Genomic DNA, 23,930 nt, shown 5'->3' with positions numbered 1-23,930 from the left:
CTTACCATAGCAGCTGTCTTACCTCATGATATATCGAGGGTTTAGATAATGAAGGGATGGTGAAAGATAAAACTTTGTTGTTTCCATCTTTGTCAGCAATTTCCTGCATTTAAAACAAACAAAAATGGAAAACAGGAGAGAGAAAATAAAGAACAACAATAAACAACAATGAAAAAACCCCACCAAATAATAAAACAATGAAGAAACGCAACAGAACTAAGACAGGATCTGGAAAACTTACAGAACTCCTAAAACATATTTAGAAAGTAAGAAGTTAGATGCCCTGATCTGATAAAACCTAATGGGAAAGACCTTCATCATTGACTGTGCTTAGAAAAAAATCACTGGCTCCTCAATCTTTATGGCTTTGTCCAAAACCAAGAAGTGAAAGCTTCTCTAGCCCAGTACTACACTATGACATTTATGTACAATAGAACTGCATAGCAGAGCAATGCTCAACTTTAAACCTAAATCCATAGATGCATGAGGGCTGATGAGTCACTTGCTGACAAAGGCAGTACTTCAAAATTAACATAGTACAGAAAAAAGGTGAAATCAAGGAGTCTGGTGAAGTCTCCTCAGGAATTCTATTAGTAAGAAATACACAGTTTTCTCAAAAAGCTTTCAAACCGATTAGATTTTATAGATGACAAGCTAGTTACTTTATAAGCAAAACCAGAAGTTTTTAAAACCAATAAACTAAAAGCAATCACACAGGAATGTACAAGAAAGCAGTCTAACATCATGTTGTGGTGGGTTTTATGATTTATGACTATTATTCCACTCGGTAACACCATGCAGTGCACTGGGAGTTAAAGAATTAGCGCTGCTCTGGCCTCAGAAGAGAAGAGTGAACTAAAGATCCCAGAAGCCTTCACTATTCCATTTATGTTTCCAGATTGGTGGGAAAGACAAAACTGACTGTGACCCATGAAACTTTCCGTCTTTTTGCCTACAGAGATATATTGTTGTCCTTCTAAAGGCTGAGAAAATAACTTCGCTCTTGCAGTATCTGCATGTGAGCAGAAAAATATCAACAACAGAACCACAGAAAGAAATGGAGCTAGTTATTGTCCACTTTGAGGTTTCTTTCTTGAGCATCCCTAAAGAATAAGAACCATGGGTTTCAAAGGAACCACCATAGGACTTCTATGAGAAAACAGATGCCAAAGATAAATATTCAACCTAGCAAACAGTACCAAAAATCAACACAAATTAACTGGACTTTCCAGTTGTTAGAAGTGATCTAAGTATATAGCACTAATTAATTTATTTTTAGAGAATCAGCGTCTCATCAGTCTCATCATAGGTACAAAGAAAACACAGTTGAAGGAAAAAGTTCACTACAGTGTGTAGAGTGAAAGACAATACTTTGGTATTAAAGGCTTTCTAGTTATATAAAATGGAAATTCCTATCAAAGAATGCCTATTTTAGCCATATTGCTAAATTTGCTGAACAACCTCTTAATACAAAAATGAAAATTTGCATGAAAAGGTGAGGATATAATAGATTAGAAAGGATATAATAAACAACTGTTAATTCCAACAGTCAAACCTAATCACTTAGTTTTTTACTTTTAAATTTGCACTTCCACTCAAGACAGTGCCTACCTCAGATGTATATCTGCATCTGAACACTATAGTAGTTCAACTACTGCTCAGTAGTTTCAGCTTCAAATTGCCATTAAAAAATAAACAGAGTAAGACAGTAGGGAATAGAGAACAGTACGGGAAGACTGAGCAATTGCATACTAATATGCATGTAGAAATTGTACGTTTCAACATTAAAGAGGGCTATTTCAACTTTGTATGCACACAAATACACAACACTAAGAAAACCCACAAAACGATTCTCTTGAGTTAAAATGTTTGTAAATCCAGGTGGATTTACAATCAATAACAAATATTTCTGCAAACGTGCTTTTACTACCCTCACAACATCACACTTCTTTCTAAATATGCTTTCATGCAGTCATATTAGAAGTGCATATACACATTTTGCTCTAATAATTTATTCCTATCAGTCAGCACTGCAAAACTTCAGATCAAAGCTTTCTTCAGCCAACCCCCCCCACCTCACTTACCAAGTTGTAAATGCCAAGCAGCAATGCTTCAATGCAACCATTACTTTGCCTATCCCTGCTGGCAGTAAGACGCAGATATACCCAGATGAGCTCTGGCAAAAATTGCAGCGTGAATCTCTTCAGTCGAACTTCAGAACTACGATACAGTTCAAAGAGCTGGTGGCAAACAGGCTCCAGGAGCTGTGAAAAGACAAAAAAGGGTAGTAAGTTACTCTTAGGCTTCTCTAATGAAAGAGAACACAATATCAAATATATGGGCTATACAATACAGCTGCTCTAGTCAGTAAAGACAACACCCCTCAATTTCAAGTAAATGTATGAACCAAAACAGTATTTGTGTTTAATTTAAGGAGGTCTGTAAGTGTAGACTTGACAGGAACTGGTATGCAGAATTGGGAAATGTGGCCTTACTACACAACCATCTTGTTCTTTAAGAATACTGTTTTCTAGTTCTGTGGGTATGTGATTAGTATACAGACACTAATCTGAGGTACGTGACAGATTAATGGTTTGAACTACGTGGAGCACAGAAGTTCAATGGTGCTTTTCTAATGTTTAGAAAGGTACAAAGGTTTGAGATTAGTGGCAGCTGATAAAAACAAGTCTACTGATAGGAGCACAAATTATTTTCTTACCTACTCCTTCTTAGTCTCAAGCCCAAGTACGTGATTGCTCAGTATAATGCAAACAACACAATAATTTGTCCAGTCATCTGGATCTTAGCACCCAGAATTTCATACAGAATCCACCATCATTGCTCAGCTGTATTGTAAGAAGAAGGACTTCTTTGGCTTGTTGTGAACTATCTTCTAAAACCTTTTCAACAAGTCCCTTGCTACCAGCAAAGAAGAGGGAGAGGCCTTCCTACTTGATTTGAATTTTGGATAAGTATACAATGCCATGAATCTGTATGACTGTAAAACTTAATGTCTACCTGTTTAGACTTCAGTACTTTACTCCAGTGCACCACAGACAGCATACATTTTGACAGAATTTTTTATCAAGTTAGCTGCTTTAAGAGCAGCAATTTTACAGTGCCCAAGAATAGGTGAACACAGTTCTATTTCTAATACACAGTATCCTGGTCAATGAAGCATGCTATTTACATCACTGATTATGTAAGTTGTAACATCACATCTGTGTAAAACAAAACTTTGCTAGCAGTCAAATCTCTTATGCTTGCTGTATGTACCTTGTGTAACAAGGCTTCTGATGGACAGCCTGGTTACACTAACATAAAAGCCTGTTTTTACAGCAGAAACAAAGACAGACTTCTTCAAAGGGGGAAGAAGAAAGCTGACACTAAGACTTCTGACAACCAAGTTCAGTAGTCTGGAGCACACAGATTTTTCTTAGCTATAAATGTAAAATGCCTCAATACTACATCTTTTTAATTTCAGATCTAATGAAAATACAAGCCTTCTACTGCAACCATGTTGACAGGACAGGCCCTAGCATTCTTATTGAGTACAAATCAATTTACTTAGTGTATTTATTCTAGCATTTCACACACGCACAGCACCTTGAGTTTCAAAGATTTACAACTAAATTGCTCTAACATTTACTCAGTGCAAACGCTTATTTCAAAGTAACACTAATTATTAAAAGCATTTGATATAGTAGCTGTTTTCCTGCTCAAAGACAAACTGTATTCTCATTTTATGAATAGTCTATCAATGTTTAGATGCTCAAACAAAAAAGACAAGTTAACAAATAATTCAAAGCTCACCAAACACATGTTCCTATTTTCTTTTAAATAAAACATAAACAGGAAGCTAGTGTTAGAAACAAAAGAGGAATCTCTATGGAAATAAGAAATACAAAAGCATCTGTGAGGAGGTAACAGGTGCAAGAGGAGCTAAACAAACATTATCAGAAACTAGATATAAACAGTGACATTGCTATTAATAGTACTTCTATTAGATTAGAGATGACATTAGCCCAGAGCTGTTTCCTATTTGAAATTAGTCAGTCTAATCCAAATATCATTAAAAACAGTGAAAAAGAGTAATTTATTTTAGCTGAAGTCTGACCAGACTCGACTAGAGTTAATTCCACTTAGTTACTGAGTTAATTCTACCTCTCTTCCAATGAAAGCTTTATCAAATTAGTCTTAATTTAGATTGTGCTGCCTAGAGAGATACAGGAACATCCAAGTCAGTGGTACTGCATGCCTGTAAATACTCTTCATATCTCATCATTGTGACATTAATTGTGCAAAAGAGTTAACAACTGCAGCAAGGATTTTTCAGCAAATTCTCCTAGTCCAAAGTTCAGAAGACATTGGATAAACAGAGGAAATGGAACATTTGTCACAGGTAATGAATGTACAAATGAACAGGCATAAACTTTTTCAATTCCAAAAGGTCTTTCTGTACAATATTAAAGAAAACTGAATAGAATACCTAAACAAGCTGAAAAGTCTATTAGAATCATATCTCTCTTCTGGTAAACCAAAAGACTCCATTAGAAGAGCTCCCCTAGTAGCATAAGGAGCAATTAGCATAACAAACAAAAACAGTATTTCTACAAACATAAATACAATAAGTGGCAATGATGTGAATTGCAGATCTTATTTTTGCACCTCAAGGAGATGCACGCTAGTTGTGTCTTAAGGAAGCTGACTACTAACTTTCATGTCTGGCTTGTTTTACAAGGTTGTCAAATCTTAAAGAGACATTACCATCTCTTCAAGTTCAAAACTCAGTATAAAATGCATGACAAGGACTGGAAATACTTGCTTTTTAGATTAATTCAGTCACAACAGAAAATAAAATGCTCATTTTAGGCTTAAGTATATGACAGTGAATGAAATTAGTTGTTATTTGAAAAGTACTATGTCTGGGAAGTGCTTGGCGTTGCAACGGTGATCATTTTGTTCCAAAGCTGAGCTTTCCAGGTTAAACTGAAATAGCCACACATGAATAGTCAATATTTGAACTTCATTACTACATTAATTTAAGATTTGTAAAACATTTCTATAACTATAAATCAATTTTAAAATCTAAGAAACTATATGAAAATAACAGTACTTCAAAACTACTTTATTTTAGAAGGCAAATATTAAGCAAAAAATAAAATAAAAATACACTACTCAGTTAAATGAGCATGAGCAAAAAATAAAAATAAAAAAATCACACTAATCTTTATCTAACTTCCTGTTCCAGCCATTATCTTTATAATATTAAGAAACTTTCCTAAGAGGTACAAACTAACAGTTGTATTTAACTTGACGGTCCACTTGCCTTTAATTGTTAGCTCTGAAATTGGTAGACAGGTAGGAAACAAGAAAAACACCTTAGCTGTTCACTTTGGTTCTTAAACATGCTGGTTTCATGCTGCATCAACAGTCCTAGCCTTACCAATAAAGTATGAACTGATAATGGCAAAATTCATATTTGCCCCAAACAGTAACTCCCCTTTTCAAAGGTTTTAAAGTAGATCAACTTTACAATTAAGTTGTACTAAAAAACTTCTTGTCCATCATGTTAAAGAATCCACAAGCAGTTTTTGTTGTGGTTTACCCCATAAGTACCTTATAAAGCACTTCAAAGCAAAATATTACCACAGAATTACACAAAGCAATTAATTTATTATATACTTTTGTGAGATGTTTCTGTGTGTGGTTGTACTCCTCACATGTAAGTTTGTACTCCTCTCATACTGTCTTTAGTAGTTAGTTGCAAATTTGGGATTGTGCATCTTACACTTGAGATCAGAATCGAGTCCAAACAGCATGAGCAGCTCCAAAGAGTAGAATTAGACACCAATCAATGTGCAGTAGCTTAAAATCACTCTCAGACATTTCAGAATATGTTCTTTTTACAAATCTGGCTCTTTGTATCATAAAAAGTAAACCAAATGCTTATTCTCCGAGCAAAGGACAGCACTTAGATGTTCTGAAGTCTACAAGTACATACACGTTGAAGTGCACTCATGATGCTTGAAAGTAACAGTAGCAACGGTGGATACAGATCAGAGGGTAACAGTAGCTTCAGTACAAAGAAAAATGTCACTATGCAAGTTATTTGTAACACAGAAATGACCTTAACACCTAGGAAGTGAGGCTCTTTTTGCATGAGAATTGTGTAATCTACTCTAAGCTCAATCAAGCATCCAGCTTCAGAAAGCAGCTGAGCTGTATTTAGGAAAACAAAAAGCTTCCTTAGTGTGAATGATTGCCATTAAATCTATAAATACACAAGAGATCACAGATGATAAATCAAATATTTGATCTGAAACAGTTTACACAGCAGAGCAGTATACTTGCTCAAGTCATTTAGAAGGTGCATTTCAAACACTTTTCCAGAAATGATCATAATAAAAGCCATTGGAATGGAAAGCACAGCTTTAGCATCATTTGCAAAATGAATTGTAGACAAAGGAAATAATTTTTTATTGTATATATTTATATTTTGGGGCCCTGTTTCTGCTCCTGTTTACTATAGTTTAAACCAAGTTCCACAAACATCATACTAGTATAAGCAAAAGACCTGCTTATTTTAACTGTGTATGGTGAGTAATACACCAATTCTTTCTTCCACTCTAATAAGCCACTGGATAAGATGCACATCAGACTTCTCAGGATTTCACTGTAAGTCCCACTTTGTTGCACCTAAAAGGTGCTTTCTGGCTAAAGAAGCAACTCAGGAAGTCAACTGTAACTGTCAGACGTGACAAGTAAAATTTAGCAGACAGTATAAACTGTATTCTGGGGAGAATATGAGGTTGTGCCTTATCAGAAAAGCACTGAAGTGAACATCAAAACTGAAGAGAATAATAAGAGGAATAGCACCCCTGTCAGATCACATCACAGAGGACATTCTTCCTCTCCCAGTTCTCTACATTGAGTTATAGAGGTGGAAGCCATACACAACAGCAAACGAATGTTTATCTAAGTCTCCTACCTCATTATTTGGGTCTTGAATGACTTTATAAAGAGCTGGTACCAGTGGTTTTTTTCGGTGCAACGTAGCTGCATAGCTGGAAATCTGTGTTTCAGGTAATGCCTAAATTAAAGGGAAAAAAAAAAAGTTTATCTGATTAAATCAGTGTCCACAAGTACAAATGTATTTGTCATCATCCCAATTTCTGAAGTTGAGTAAATTTTGGGACTTGTAACCTAATTCATTCAGTGCCAGTTCTGCTCCATTTACACTGCATCTAGGGGCAACTCAGCAACATTAAGGGGTATCTTCAAAAGCAGTTTCAGATGTCTCTTTCATAATAATTATTTGATCCAATTTGAAATGAAGACACTGTGTTTTCTCAATATTCCTTATTTAATGGGCACTTCCCAAAGACTTGATTAGTCAACTATAGCCTAAAGCTCCACCACAGAATTGTGTCTGTACATTTTGCATCACTGACTCTTCAACAAGTTCCTGATAACACTCCATAGTTAATTTTTAGATATCAGTGATTAGAGGAATTATTATTAATTTAAATAACAGATAAATATTATATCAATCATGAAATCCCATCTGCCTGCTTATGCATTATCTGCTGTTTCATCCAACATAATTATAAACATGCAAAACAGCTTAAAAATACTTCAGATTCCTCTTGATAAAACAACTAATTTCATGCAGACTATGGGAATAAGCAGCAAACAGCTTCTTTAGTACTTTAAAGGCAAATTAAAGAAGTTGCTCAAGCAGAAATGTAGGTAGCATTATCCAACTATCAGTTACGTTCTGTCAACTTGATTTACACTACCAGATATGCATTAAAAACCCCACTGTCATAACAGGCTGTGTGATAATTAAAAAAACAATTAAAAAATTGCTATCGGGACTATGCATTGTATATAGGTGCCAGTTGACCTATATACATAGATCTTTGCATGTGTTATTACTTATAAGAGTTTGAAAGATAAAGTAATCGTAATTAGAATGTTACCAATGGTACAGCTATCATTCGTCTCAGCTCACCTTGAATTCCGACAGCCATTCTTCCACCACACCCCGTTCTGATCCCAGCATTTTCTTACTTCTGTATCTGCTCTCTTACCTTTCCATGAAAAAGGAAGGAAAAAAAAAAATAAGGAAAAAATCCGGTACAAAAATATGGTTCTGTAAAATCCTCCTAACACAATGAAAATCCATTAAGAAATTCCCAAAGGATTTATATAATATCCAACAGGATGAGAAGTGGCACTCCTTACAACTGGTCCCATTTTCAAACAATAACAAAAAGCTGCTACCTTTAGATTCTTCTTTTAAACTACTGCACCATAACATAGGAGAAGGCAAAAGAGGGACTTGGTGCTTCAGGCCAAAATGTACATTATTTAACACAAACACATCATGCCGTTCTTGCTCCCTTACCAAATATAGCACACAGAAAAGAGAAGCAGACCAAAGTCAATAACATCATGGAACAAATGATGTGAGATGATGTAAAGATAGTTCTAGATACATGTAGTAAAGCAGTTTCATAATAACAGTTATTAGAATTTCTAATAGTAGAATTTCATTCCCTAAAGCTTATTCTTAAAAGAATTGTGCAGCTTGAAAGAACAGCTTCAAGGTTTAGCTCTTCTAAAAATACGCTGGAATGCTCAGGGAGAAAAAAAAAAAGAAATTAAACTGTCAAGGACAATTGCTGCTATTGTTTGCCATTTCCATAATGGTAGAACTCTAAAATGGTTCCAGTTTTCATTAATTCCTGGTTTGCTTTCTATTTTTTGTCAGTCATATTCTTACCAGCTCAAATCTACTGTGCAGATATATCTACTCTTGTGAAAAAAACACCCACTGAGAAACCTGTCCTAAATGGGAAAACATATGTGTTCTGCTAATACTCAAGATCAAAACAGTAAACACTGGGCCTAAACCATCCTTTCTTCAAGTACAATTTGAGAAACAAATTCAGTTTCCTTAGTTCGCAGCAGTATTATTGCACAACTTAATCCAAGAAACCAGCAATATCTGTTGTGACTACCTTAGAGGCAGAACAAAAGACATCAGTAAAAGCAATCCTTTAGCTCTTCATACTGTGCTGCATAAGAGAGCCTCTGTGTACACGTACAGAGAAAAGCACCAGGAAGAGCTGTGGTCAGGAACAGCACCTGACATCGGCATTTAGGAAGACCTTCAGACCTAACAAGCAGCAAACAGAACAGATAAAGAGAAATGAACTGTAACAAAGATGACGTTATTCTCTCTGTACACACAGCTCCCTTCCAGCGTTCTGTGCTGGGTGATTTATTTGATGATCCCAGCTAAATAATAAAGAGTTCTCCCAGCTCCTTTAGATTACTGATTAGATCTTAGATTTTGATATAGCACACATAGACCTTGGCATTCTGATAACCAAGTAAAGAAAATACTCAAACATGAAGAAACTGATAGAGCCTCTTAGAGAGAAAAAAATGGACTGTTACAGAAGAACTACTTTGTGTTTATCTACAAGTTAGCAGGGTTTTCTGTTTATTTCAGGGTCTTTTTTAGCACTGTAGTGCATTCCTAATCACATAGTTACTTTCATTAGTTACATTATGGAAGTTTTAAAAACATTTAATTCTTTCTCCTGGCTTTACTAAAATGCTAAGAACCTAACAGGGTTTTGAGCTCATTGTGTATATTAAACAGTCTCTTTTCATCCACTGTTTGTGGGTCACAACAAAGAGATTGGGATAAAGCTCTTACCCTGAGTATGACAGGGAAAAAAAAAATCTTAAGGGGATTGAAGCTGTAAGGAATTCAGATGGACTTAGATTACATCTCCAATCTACTGAACTTCTAATTGCCCCAAACTAGGAGAGAAAAAACAAACAAAAGAATCCAACATCAACTACTTTCTATGCTCACAATTAATTATTGCTATATCCTTCAGAGAGGAGCTTTGATTTGCTAGCCAAAGAATAAAAGAGCTGAATAAATTGCTATTCAGAATGTTCCGAGGCTTTTCAAACTCAACTGGCAACACAACTCAAGACGCTTATTTGGGTAATCTTTCATCCACAAAAAAATGTTACAGAAAACTACTTTAAAGTATCTAGTCACAACTTAACTAGTAATGACAGAACAAAAACTTGCAAACAGGTCAACAAGAAGGAAAACCTCAGGAAGAATGCCCTGAAAATGGAAAAACTGAGGAGACAATAAAATGTAAGGGACTTCTTGAAGCCATATTAGACACGATACAGTGATTCTTAGTTAAAATTCATCAAAAGTTTGGCTTCCATATGACCAGCAATTAAAAAGTGACAAGTAAGTGAATGGACTCTGTATTTTCAGTCATATTTAAGTTTCTTTTTTGTGTTCTTTTTTAGGAGATAATCTAGGTATATAACAGCTACATGCAATAAAGCTGTCACACATTGTCAAATATATTTATCACATTTTTTTAAAAATCTATAAATAACCATCAACTACAAAGCACTCTTTTTAAAAAGTAACTATCAGTAATAATAAATAAACTTCATTTTTCACCTTTAATACAGTCACCTTTCTCTGAAGCTTTTTCAGCCTGAGATGGGAAGAAAAGAAACCCTCCTAGAACCAGATAACTGTCAACTTTAGCCCCATAAATACTACATACAGTGTCAAAAATAACCAAAGTGCTATTAGTGGTAGAATTTGTTGTTAATTTCATAGGGAAAAGGCAGGTAGAGATGAAGTGAAATCTTTACTTTTTACAATTTCCTCTCAGCTGTGTTTTGGAAACTATATAAACTCCAAAAAAAGTTGTTGTTTTGATGTATGTTACATCATGGAAGCCCTATGACAAGTGGTTTTCAAATAGTCAGCTTAGATGATTGGAATCATCTATCTTGGTCTTAGAACAATTTTGCTTTCATTTCTGAAGAACAGGTCACTGCTTTTTAAGTAGAAAATGATGTGGAATGCAATATAAAAATTGTGTTGGGAAGCAGTAAATTCCATGTCACACATCTTTGTATAAATGTCGTTGCACACACAGTTTAGCAGAGCCTTGGGCAGTGAGCAAGTCGTTCAGATAATACAAACTCCTAGTAACTAAAGAACAACATTAAATTCCCAAAGCATGTTTAAATATCCTAAGAGATATCAGATTCAGATGTAATATGAGATCAATTCAAATTCAATTAACACTCAGGCAACTCACTTTAGCAGAAGTGCTGCTAAATAATACCAGAAAATAACACAACACAACTAAACATATCTCTGCAAACAAAGTTTTCTGAAGATATCATTTTCAGTAGATATGGGAACAGATATCAGACATCGGAATGAGATATATGCAAGTTAATTTAAGAAATCACAAGAAAAGCTCAAGAAGTTCACATGCAGTTCAATTTTAGCTCACTTCATCCAACTTTACCTCTCTTTAAAGAAGTCAGTTTTCTAAAGGAGGAAGAGGAGGAGAAACACAGCAGTTTTTCAGCCTGGGATGCATTTGTCAAGCCTTCAAATACTGTCCGGTCTTCTGAAAGACAAAAATAAACTGATTATCACAAAGTAAGGAGAAATACAATAAAGCAACAGCAATCTGTAAACACGATTCTATGTTTTCTCAACTTTTTAATTTTTTTCAACAATTTTAATCAAGCCTATGAAAAACAGGTAGGTCTTCCTGTAATAAAGCAATTTGCTCCCATAAACAAAAACCAAACAAGTGACAACAACAAGCTCTCAACTTTTGAACAGGGGGAAAGAAGGGAAGAATTGCTTAGATGAATTACTAAAAGACGTCTTCCCTATGTGGAAAACCTTGACACCTTAGCCAGTAAGACAGTAGTACAAGCATACTACAAATGGAAACCCTAAACAACAAGGAGTTGTTCAGCCTGGAGAACAGAAGGCTTCAGGGAGAACACACTGTGGCCTTCCAGTACTTGGAGGAAGCATACAAGAAAGCTGGAAAGTAACTCTTCATCAGGGTATGTAGTGATAGAACAAAGGAAAGAGGCTCTAAACCGAAAGAAGGGTTACTTAACATTGGATATTATGAAGAAATTCTTTACTCAGAGAGTGGACAGACACTGTAACAGGCTGCACAGAGAAGCTGTAAATGTCCCATACTGGGAAGTATTCAACACCATGTTGGTTATGGCCCTGGACAACCTGATGTAGTGGAAGGTGCTCTTGTCTGCACTATACAAATAGGAACTAGATGACCTTTAAGGCTTCTTCTAAGGCAAACCATTCCATGATTCATTCCACATCTTTTAGCCTAACAGAAAATCCCACAATAGCTGTTTGCAAAACTACTCCCATTAAGCTGAAAACTGAACCTGTGTAGGTGTCAAAATTCAGGTGCAACTTCATATTAAAGTTAAGCTCATCGAGTGGCTAGATTCTACAAAAAAAGGAATTGTCCATCTTTCTCACCAGCATCCCACATACTTCTGTTCCAGAGTTTGCACCATATATCTGACTGTTAAACAAGCCCTGTTTGGGGGAACTATTTTAGAGTACATCAGCTTTACAACCATGGCCATGCCCTGCTGCCCAAAGGCAGAGGCTGTGTCAAAAGTAACTGCTGAAACAGAGCTCATGCCATGCCCTGCAAAAATGATGTCAGTTATGAAACTATCTGTGATAGGGTAAGATTTTAACAGTTTCACATTAAGTATAGAAGCACAGAGCTCTTTGTGTATTCATTTATCCTAGGAGAATGGGGGGAATAAAACATCTTCGCATAACAGATCTTTTACTGTGTCACTTCTACTGTATGGTCCATCCACTTTCACTCAGTGAAAATTTCCTACGGTGCGTCAAGTGGTTGCTTCTATAATAAATACAGCCAGCTGTTCTGATCCTGTCAGACCATTTTAAACAGAACATACACTAAAGACTAATAATATGAACTATATCCCAAGGATGTAAAGCACTTGATCTATACACCACTCTCGCAACACATTTGTTAGAAAATGTAAACACAAACCATTTATTTCTCCAAGGCTACATTTGCATTCCTCTCAGGAGACTTGTTCAGATGTTAAGACTTGCTTGGCTCATATGACTTAAAAAGGATGCAGGCAAGCAGTTCTGCTGTATCATTTCAGAAGAAGCCCACACCTGTTTCAGCTAGGATTACTACGCTTTAGCACAAATGAGCTTCTCCCTTCAAATGACCTGGATGTTACAAACAATTGTGTAAGGACTTTGTGTATGCCCCGTCCTTGGAGGTGTTCAAGACCAGGTTGGACGGGGTCCTGGGCAACCTGATCTAGTAAAGGTGTATGTTTGGTGGCCCTGCCAGGCAGGGGGGTTGGAAGTACGTGATCCTTGAGGTCCCTTCCAACCCGGGTCATTCTGTGATTCTGTGACTTGAATTTTTGTACAAGTTAGTCCGGACACAGCTTTACAGCTCTGACTCCCTACGTGAGCAACAAGCAAAAGCTCAGTGCCCGGTGGCTGTCCCTCCCCACCATCCCCACCCTCAAGCCAAGTTGCCGTGGTGGAGCAGCAGGAACTTCCCCATTCTACTCAGGCACCAGCCAGGCTGCACGAGACATACTTTGTCTACAGAGGAACACATGCAGAGCAGTTGTGTGGCTGTCTCTACCTGACACGCAGACAAGCTTTGCAAATTTTACCCCAGCATTTGTAAAGCATGCCTCACAGTTATATTCACTTCTAGGCTTGCCGTGCACAATCTAAGATTTGGAGAAAAATAAATATATCAGACACTACGGAGGTGTGTCTCTAAAATAAACTGGTTCAACAGCATTAAATCCAGCGCATATTTATTCAAAGGTGAAGCAGCCTCAACTAAGAGTACTGAATTTCATTTCCAGAGCGTTCACGTCTCTCCCAAAGCAAACAAAATACATGTTTATTTTAACAGAACTCATTCTTCTCCTACTATCACTCAAAAGTCCTTAAGCAGGAATCACAATATCTAAACAGAAATTCAGTTATTAGTAACTGCAGTAACTGAATACACTCAAATATTTTGACATGGGGACTGATTGTTCAGATTCCTTTAATATCACACAAACAAGTAAGTTTGAAATCACATTAAAGCAGAAAAGTTCTAGATGGAAATACAGGCACTTGATGTTAAAACCAAACAAAAATTAATTACCGAAAAGCTTCCCATAAAAGCACTTACGATCATCATTATCATCTTCTCCTGAATTGGTTTATTCAGCATAAAAAATGTCAGGGCAGGACTTTGGCTATTCAATTAGACCTGGAACCTTCAACACTGAAGCTACAACATTCTGCTCTCAAATCAGATCCCAATTACAGCTGGGATCTAAACAGCATTATACAAAGCCAAAGCATTCTCCAAATTAACTCACACTATGCACAAATAATTTAAAAGTAAGAATCCACAGCTCCACTCCTGACACTAATATATAGCAGCACAGATATTTAAGAACTTAACTTCCATTGGGATGTATGAGACTGCACTTCACAACTTACACCTTGCCAGGTGTCTCACAGTTACAGGTTTGCTGAGGATCAGACGAGTTATAAAATACATATAAAACAAGAGACAATGAAAATGAGTTTATCAGCTGACTGAAATGCCAATAAATGATGCTATTTCTGTTTAAATGACCATCCTTCTATTTGCTTACATAGAATAGTTCCCATTTTAAAGAGTCCCTTGTCATCCTCTAATCATTTTGAAAATATCACAGCTGGAAATAGTTTATTACAGAAATACACTATTCAAGCAATGAAATATAAAATGAGGGTAACTACTCAATAACTTTTTAATTCTACTGTGATGGAAATGAGGAAGAGTTTAATTAACTTCTGTCATCAGGAAGCATGCGTTTCACTTACATTAGATATACAAACGTACCAACTCTGACTACGTTACTACTTGCAAGTCCACTACAACACTAACCAAGATCTATTTGCAACACAAGAAAAATTACTCAAATAATTAGAGCCAATGGCACTGGCAATACAGATGAAAGTAATCTTTGAAAGTGCTACCAATGAGACATTAGGAATGGTTGCCATCTATGAAGATGTGACAACTCAAGTGTGGAGGATTTGGAAAAGGCTGTTTGTAGGTGTTCTTGTTGCTGCTGTTTTTACTTCTTTTATAAGGAACCTGGATTTTATATTAGCTTCCAAACAAAGGGGGCACTTACATAAACAGGACCTTTCAAAAATGAGTATATTTCTTGACATTTATGTGCTAGATGTCACAATGCATGTAATGTATTTGAGTCACAGCTGCATGATGAATAAGAAAATTGTGTATTTTGACCTCGAGGTCTATGGCAAGAAGATTATGCAATGAAAAAATCTGGAGCAGGGAGAAATCTGAACAACAGCAAATCCTTCAGTGGTGTGATCCCTCACCAGTGCCACTTATGCAAGGGAGCACTACTGTCTGACTGTAGGCCTAGCAGAAAGGAAAACAAATATCATTACAGATTGATGTTCCAAGCTATATATATCCTCCTCTCATATATATAATCCATTATTAAACACGGAAAGAAGTGTACTTAAAGGTTTTTCCACGCTACACCTGTAAGAAAGCAGCATGGAAAGCATCAACACAGCACCTCTAGTCTGAAGTAAATCTGCATGAAATTCCCTGGATTCAGAATAATTCCGTAACTAATAGCAAACACCCCCTATTCCTCCCTCCCCCTACCTTAAAGCTGTAATGAACTCCTGAGAAAGGAAATGGGGCAACATGCTGACAGATACAGATAACAGAAACCATTTTGAACTTCTCATGTTGAGCTATTCTTGAGTACAGAGGTTTAAAAGTCTGAATGGAAAAGAACAGATAATACATTCAACTACTTAATGAAAACATCTGCTGAGGAATTTAAAAGCAGCTGGAAAAACAATCAAGCTGTTTAACAACACAAGTGGTACAAAGTAATTCTGAAAATACCTGAGCAGAGCACGCAAGATTGATAACATCGTCTTACTTGAAATACTGGCTGACATTTGATTCAATGAACTTGAAAAAAACCACATATATTGAACAGAGAAGTGTTTAGGAAGCAAATCATGATGAAAATGATAGGGGAAAGTAACTTCTAACCTGATATTAAAGGTATAGGATTAATTCAAATACTAACAAAAAGACCATGCCTTAAACACACTCAGAATTGAATGGCAGAGAAGGCAGAATGGATTTTTGTAAGAGAAGAATACAAAATAAAACAGCAAAACGTAAGGTAAAAAAAAAAAAGAAATTAAGGCTCCTAGCAGTGTACTGTGCCTTATGCTACAAACAGGGACTCATGATAAAATAGCATGAATGCAACAGGAAGAGATTTTACGTAAATATTTATAATACCTGTTCTATGTGATTACTTCTTAAAATATAAATAAGAAGAAAGTAGAAAACAGTGGTGTAAGCTGATACTTCACCAATTTGCTTCACAAAAAGTTCTCCATGGGCATCTCCTTCCTTAGTTACTGAGCACCAACATCTGCACCCAGCTGCCAGACTGGATTGAACAGCCACAGTATGCTCTTATTTCCACAATGGAAAAAGAATGGTATGATCCCAAAAGCAACAAGATCATCCTTTACAAAGAGGAGCTGAAACACCACTTTGGTAATGTCTGATTGCCATTAGCCACAGGCCTCTATGCTGAGAACAGTTTGTGGATTACTCGTATTGATTTTGAAGTGTATGTATTATTATAATAAACATATAAAAACAGCATTATGATTGCCTTCAATCCACCTACATAAATACACTGTTCTATGGCAGTTGTATTCAACATACATTTATATAAGCTGCCATTTTGATAAAGACATTAAAAAGCAAATTCAAAACCTGTTGTAATCAACAAATCAGAACCCTGTGCTGGAAACAGTACAGAACTCACTCAGTTGTAACAGCTCCATAGCACAGAAAAAAATCAACAAGGTAGAAAACAGACAAAGGCCAGAAGAAAGAAAACCTACACTGGACAGTTAATAATCATCAGCTCGAGTCTTGCTTTTTGTTAGAAAGAGTCCCTCTTCCAGCTCCACTTCTTAGGTAATTTCTCACCTTAGCAGACAGATGCATTCGAACATCAAAATATAAACTTGGATGTATTCTACATGAAGGATTTAGGCTGCCAGCCTTATTAGATGAGCCTCAGTCTCACAAAACACCCAGAGAAGAAATCAATTCCAAGCTCGCTTCGACACATCAGCAATATCCAGACTGAAACAGCATTTCATAGCAGAGCTTTAAACCCCCCCCGCCCCCCATAAATATAAAGCTGACATTCACACTGTATTGCATAGAGCAGTTTTGGAAAGCTGCAAAAGTGACTTTAGAGGGAAAAATAAATAAATCTTATTTGCCTCTTGGGGTCTAAGGACCTGAGGGAAAAAACAGAAGCTAACAGCCACACCTCGTGCACTTACAGCTACATCTCTCTCCTAGGAATTCATGCAACAAATGTAGCAGAAAAGAGTTGAGACAATCCAGGTCGTTGAAAGAGACACTGAAAGTACTGCTCTACTTTATCTACGTGATTTTGGTGACAACAATATAGCAAAGGAATTATCCTGCACTCTTAAATACAGCAGCACACGTTAATTTTTCTATTATGAAGACTGAACACACTTAAATATACACACACACGTAGGCTTGCCATAGAAATTTCACCTCATACATCCTCTCAGCAGTAGTTTCCTTAGAAACTACTTGACACAGTCATCCTACACTAAATCCTCTTGTCAGGACCCTGTGTGATAACCCCTCCCATGCTAAACTGTACAGTCTTCTCTATTAGCATCAGTTCATATGTAGTAACTCTTCCAATGCCAGTTTGTCTGCAGCTCATGAATTTCTTCACATATTAAATCATTTCATGCAGATTTCTTTCCATGTAACCTGACTGCCTTGGTACACGGAGAACAAGGAAATGTTCTCTAAGGACAGAAAAGACTTAGTAAAAATGCAGCCTAAAACAAACAAACAAACACGATCTTATCTAAATCCTGTGCAACACAGACCCATTAATTGCTGCTTTGACATGAGCTATCCATGCAATTCACCCAGCTGGTTAAGGTGCCTGTCCCGTCCAAATGGATGCTCGTGACCAACCCCACTAACTTCAACAAGATTCCTCCTGGAAGTTTATTTTTTGTTGAACTGCCCTCCATGGAAATCTGGCATAGAAACAATGACTCTAAAGAAACAGAACTTTTAATCACCATATTTGAAATCCTCATTAAACTGAAACTCAGCTTGCCATATGGCCATTCTGCAGCCTGTCCCATAGAAGTGTATGTTAATTCCCTGAGAAATAACTTGATGAGATCTAAAACATTTCTACATATAAACAAGTGCAGTATCTACAGGAGTTTCCCCTTTTGCTTTGGTATGAGTCTAATTATTAATGTTCAGTGCTGACTAGCTAAGAACAATGCACATTGTTTACACAGCTACTATTCTTTTACTCTCCAGCTACCATTAGAACACGAGCGATTGGTCAGAAGAAAGGTTGGGTTCACATCTTAGTGTGAAGCAACTAATTTTTTAAATTATTTTTTATTATTTTTTTTAGTAGTGAGGGGCACAAAGTTTACCAGGGCTACTTACTTATTTATTTACTTACTTGGGTTTAAAGCTGAGACTTGTCTTTTTTAAGGCAAATTTTTGCATGCAATCTCTTCAGGAATGCAACCTAAACCCAGCACGATTGAAAGCAGCCAGACATTGTGTGCTCTGTTAGGCAAGACTTTCCGCAAAGCTTTCCATTTATCTAAGCTAGGGATCAATACCAAGGGGAGCAGAGGGGAAAACAGGACTTCCACAGGCTTTCCTGATGGAATGCAAAGTGAGCAGTCAAAGCCTGAGTGATATCAGCTGAAACACACCACTATATGTTCCCCACATCAGCCATTGCTCAATTTCATATCGGAGTGATGGTGAAATAGAGAAATGGGGCATGGCTGTACATGACTTTCTATGCACATCTTCTACTCACAGCCTGAACAAAGTCAAGTTTTTGTTAAATACTGTCTTACAGAAGGTAGGAGGTCTTCCAAGATTACAATAGCTACAGCTTTAACTGAAAATCCACACAGCTTCCCATTGAGGCTGGTATGGAGGGAAGAATTAATTTTACAATGTTCTGCAATTACATACTTAAATTTTCTTGTAATAACTTCTCCCACCCAACCCTCAAAAACAACAACAAAAAGCAGGAATCCTCACTGAATACTCAATGTCCTAAACTTAAGCCATTTTTTGCATAACCTCACCCATAGACAGAGAAGCTCTGGGGCTTTGTTTGTAACACTGAATAGCTTTCCTGATTAAAACCTGCTTCAAAAGCAGCCAGTAGAACGGTGTTTTTCTTTCCCTCAAGTCTCCTGAGTAAACTCACCTTTGGAAAAAGACCAAAGATGGCCTTAAACGCAAACACGTCACCGAGTTTTACACCTGCTTTTTCCACCATAAATCAGAAATGGCCTTCCTTCAGAAATTCTATTCTGCTCTGAAAGCAGCAATGGGATGTTGGTGGGAAGGTTCAACTTCTACAGCCATACCACCAACATCCCACAGTGTGAGACAACAGAATAATATGGGAGGTGTTACTTTCAAAGCAGCCCTCCTACATTCCCATAAAATACACTCAACATATACAGGGCAGGTTTATTTGCTTCTTTAATAACAGTAACTATTGCTCAGCTTACATCTTCTTTTTGGGATAAAAAAATAAATAAATAAAAATGTTGGCAATAGAGCAAATTCAGCTCATTCTTTTCAAATACATCAGCAAAGAAAAAAAAATAATCAGAGCCTGATTTTAATTAAACAGCCTTTCAAATGTCCCACTGCACTGCTTCCCTATGGATTAGTGCCAGCAGCAATCAGGAGTATTTACTGAAGCACAAGCACCAGGCACTTGAGATTTTTTGGTTCTACACTCGTGGTGTCAGGAATTAGACTCTTTTAATACCCTTGATACACACCATGCCTCAGAAAACAAATGCAGATGGTCTTTCAAGGGCAACTTTGACAGAAAGTTTAGGACTGTTGAGGTTAATGGTGTGCGGGCAGCGGACCTGCACAGCACCCTCCTGCAATGCAAGGCTGAGCAGCTGCACACACATGGACACCATCACCAAAAAGAAACCCACACACTCCAAATGTGACAGCTTCAGTGTGCAAGAAAACAGTTCTCAATAAAACACAAATTTAGATCCTGCAATTATCTGCACGTTGGTACTTCAGATGATTATTCAGTAATTATTTCTTATCAGTGAACAGCAGGAGTTTCATACTTGGGGCAGAAAAAGCCCTCATGCTTTTTGCATTATCTGCCAGCTGACGTAGTAAGGCTTTTGTAACTGCATTTTAATTATTTTGTTTCCTAATCCACCCCGTCTCATTTGAATAATTAAAACCAAGAAATAAGATTCTAATTTCAAACATTTCTCAGGCAATAAAAAAGTAAAAGCTAATAAAATCCTTTTTCATTCCTCATAGATGCAAGGCATACGCAGAATTTACTAATTGCAACATGATGCATTTCAGAAAGCTGAAGGCCCTGCATTCGTGGAGACAAAAAGATAATTATCACAATCTACAAAGCTGTTCAAAGCCCACACACATTGCTAAAGCAGAGTTTCCCACTAGTTCACAGAAATAGCAGTAAATAACTATTACGAGAATCCTGCGTAAAGCCGGGTGATGTGGGAAAAATATTTTTGTATGGCTCAATCCATCCAATGGAACATGAATTTGAAATATCTCAAAATCTCCTAAAGAACTCCCTAAATCGTGATTAAGGTTTCCTCATTAGCATAATAACGTTCTTCATTTAAGATCTGTTAACTCCTCTCTCCTGCCTCTCACAGGACCAAAAATGCTGTATTAGAAGAAGTCAGCAAGCACAATTTCTGGCACGTTACATGGAGCATCATGGGCAGAGATGAGCAGTTGACTGTCAGGCCCACGCGTGCCTCCAGCAGCCAAACACGGTGACACTCCTACAAAACCCTTCAGCAGAATGGCACACTGCAGTGCTAGAGCAGTTACTTTCCAGCAGCCGGCAAGAAAAGCATCGCAGCATCCTCACTGACCAACAGATCATTTGACAGCTTTCTGCAGCACACTCCAAACCTCAGCCTGTTAGAGGAAATGAACATCCAGAGCCATCCCCTTCTCTATATTTCTCTGAATTTCCTCCTGTTCTTCTCACATCCAGTCCAGTGCTTTGGTCTTCATAACTGATAACCATTTGCCAGTCAGAGAAGAAGGGCACAGAGGAAACAAACCAAAACCAACCTTTGCACACTTGGTTAATTATACATTGCTGAATAAAAATGTGCGGATAGGACAGAGGACACCCAGTGATGATCAGCACAACACCAACCGCCCCATTTCAGCAGCAGTGCCAACCGGTGCCAGGCAGTGACCCCTTGCTCAGCCTGGAATCCAGGCACAAACCTTAACCCGATTAGGAATTTGAGCGCAACTATTGTGAAATCCCGTAGTTGCACATTTATTTTTCAGCCTTGGCATCACCAGGTTTACGCAATTAAATATTGAAATAGCTAGGGGGGGGAAAAAACAGAGCAAATGTAAAGGGAGTGTACAAACATTATTATGGAATTGACAGCTTTTTGTTCAGTTGGTTGCCTTCTACATTCCAGACCTGAAATTTGAGCTGGCTTGACAAGTTAAAGAAACTAGGTATAACATGGCAACATTTTAACTCCAATTACAAATGGAAAACTACTAGTGCAGTCATTGTAATTGGTTTCTTTTTCATGTAACCCGTAAAAATTAACTGCTAAAAACATAAGACCTGTAGCGGGGCAAAAGTGTTTTACCTATACAAAGGGGGGGAAAAGGCAAAGCACTGTTGGGTAAGGAGCTCATGAGTCCTGGAACACAAGGTACGCGTATGTAACGCTGCTGCCATTTGAATGACTTCAACAGCCAGACGTCTCAAACACATTTTCATTTTTCTCTGGCTGAAGTGACTAAGAATCCAACAGCTTTATTTTTCTGTGCACAAAATGACTGCAGATGTATTTGCACCACTGATGCAGAAAAAGCAGACTTGGGGATAGATGTAGCAGGTATTCTCACACAGATTACCATGGGTATCAATAGTCCACTCAACATCTGTACAAAAAGGGGATCTGACTTAGTTCTCTAAGATGTCCTTTGGAGATCTGTGGCCAACAGGCTGTGTCTGAGCCGGCTGCACTGCAGCAATCACATGAACACACAGAGCTAAGAGTTGGGGCAAAACATTTTCCAGGTTTGATTCTCTCATGTTCTAGCATCAGTTTTGGTGAGGAGATAATGAAAATCTTGCTTCAGTCCTCAGCCATGAAAGAAATACCCCAAAGAAACAAAAAGAAAACCAGGAAATTCTCCTCTTCCATAGCTAAACAGAGGTTGCTCAAACTCATCTGGTGTTCACAGTTACCTGGGTGAAGGCAAAGCTGAGGAATCGCAGCAGATGAAGTGCAGCAGTGCACAAAGCTGAGCGTACAGAATAGACAGCAGCCTGCTTGCAGATATCCTGCTTGCTGGGAAACGCAGGTGACACAGAAAGGAAAGGTTGCTGTCACAGAACCGCTGAGAAATTAAACAGCCCAGAAATACAGTCATGAACCCTTAACTTAAATTACTTCAGTATTCCAGGTATTTCTTTGCTTTCTTCGTTCAACTGAGCCTCCACCCCAGGACTCCCACCCCTACTTGTGTTTCCAAAGGTCACACTGAGCTGTTTAAGAGATTTTCATGAAGCCACCACTACTCTGACATGGCGAAGGTTTGTGCTGCTGTCTCCTGCTGTTCATTAACATGTATTCAATTACAAGAACAGCTCACATGAAACCTGACAAAAACAGCATCGCGTTCCGTTATCTACCCAAGAAATTGCCAGCAATGTAGTTCAGTAACTTCCAGAAACATAAGGATGTTACTATTTGCAACTATTGCGCAGATGTATCATCGACAAGAGCAGCTTACCACATACCATGCTTTGTCAGTTACACAATTACTAAACAGAATGGGCACAGAATTAACAATCTAGAAGAAGCTTTTGAAGCGCAGCAGTTTTGACTCAGGCCTGCTTCATGCCAAGAACAAGAAGCAAATAGCTTTAAAAAAACAAACCAGCATTAAAGCTGCTCACACGTAAGGAACTACTCATTTTTCCATTGCAGACCTAAACTCTCGCTCTCCTCTACGCCCATATTTAGCTCTCGTCTCTACGTTGTTCCGGCACAGCTGAAATTCTTTCTTTAAAAGAAAAAGGAAAAAAAGGAATGGAAAGTTCTCCACTGACACACACAGAGAAATAGGAGCTTCTGCGAGGATAAATCCTTTATCAGATACCTGACACGTCTAAGCAAAAGGACACGTTATTAACAGATGTCTCTAAAACTTACTGTGTAATTTCACTCACATGAATGGATAAATGTCCATCTCACTGCTGTTATTAGCATATGAAGACCTAGAAATGACATTAACTCCTCCTCCCCTTACCCTTATACTATTCCTGTTGGATAAAGAAAGATTTGGACTGTCAAGACTGAACTCAACCTCCAAACACAGGCAATAGTTCTGTCAGCTGAAATTCAGCTTTACAGATCTGTAGTGAAGTAAAATACAGTTACAACAGAAGCCTGGAAAGTTAAGAATGTGACCTAAAGCCCATGGAAATCAATGAAAATCCAGCATTGGCTTCAACAGAGCCAAAAGCATGATGAATCTTCCTCTGCAAGACCTGGATAGCAGCTATCCAAACTCACCAGGTGGTTTGACATCAGTCATTAAGTTATGTGCAAGTACAGCTATGGTGCACTGAATGCCAATCCAGTGCAATACTACCAGCAACCGTCTTTCCAAGGGAGAAACTCCACAGACAAGAGCAAATCAGACTCAAATCCTTCATTGTTATGTTCATTCAGTCAATAATTAAAGAAACAAAAA

The 23,930-nt window shown here is 37.5% G+C and overlaps 1 protein-coding gene across 10 annotated transcripts in view; it reads right to left on the bottom strand.

Annotated features, from left to right (window-relative positions):
* Nucleotides 1-23,930, bottom strand: part of HYCC2 (hyccin PI4KA lipid kinase complex subunit 2) — a 51,659-nt gene that overhangs the window by 21,911 nt on the left and 5,818 nt on the right. For 5 of the 10 annotated variants that reach the window (XM_085552728.1, XM_085552729.1, XM_015868127.3 and 2 more), the window contains exons 2-6: nt 11,394-11,498; nt 8,018-8,096; nt 6,992-7,093; nt 2,085-2,264; nt 23-103 (exon numbers count right to left, since the gene is read on the bottom strand). In XM_085552728.1, coding sequence (XP_085408854.1) covers nt 23-103; nt 2,085-2,264; nt 6,992-7,093; nt 8,018-8,068 — 414 coding nt within the window. In that variant the 5' untranslated portion in view covers nt 8,069-8,096; nt 11,394-11,498. Of the gene's footprint in view, nt 1-22; nt 104-2,084; nt 2,265-6,991; nt 7,094-8,017; nt 8,097-11,393; nt 11,499-21,055; nt 21,205-22,416; nt 22,547-23,930 lie in introns of those variants that run through there. The other 5 variants (XM_015868131.3, XM_085552731.1, XM_015868128.3 and 2 more) reach the window with 4 other exon arrangements.

This window comes from Coturnix japonica, chromosome 7 (genome assembly GCF_054131305.1).
Source record: "Coturnix japonica strain WE chromosome 7, WE-NBRP24, whole genome shotgun sequence".
Classification (NCBI taxonomy): domain Eukaryota; kingdom Metazoa; phylum Chordata; class Aves; order Galliformes; family Phasianidae; genus Coturnix; species Coturnix japonica.
The sequence above is the reverse complement of the archived record's forward strand: the minus strand, read 5'-3'. Positions and strand labels throughout refer to the sequence as shown.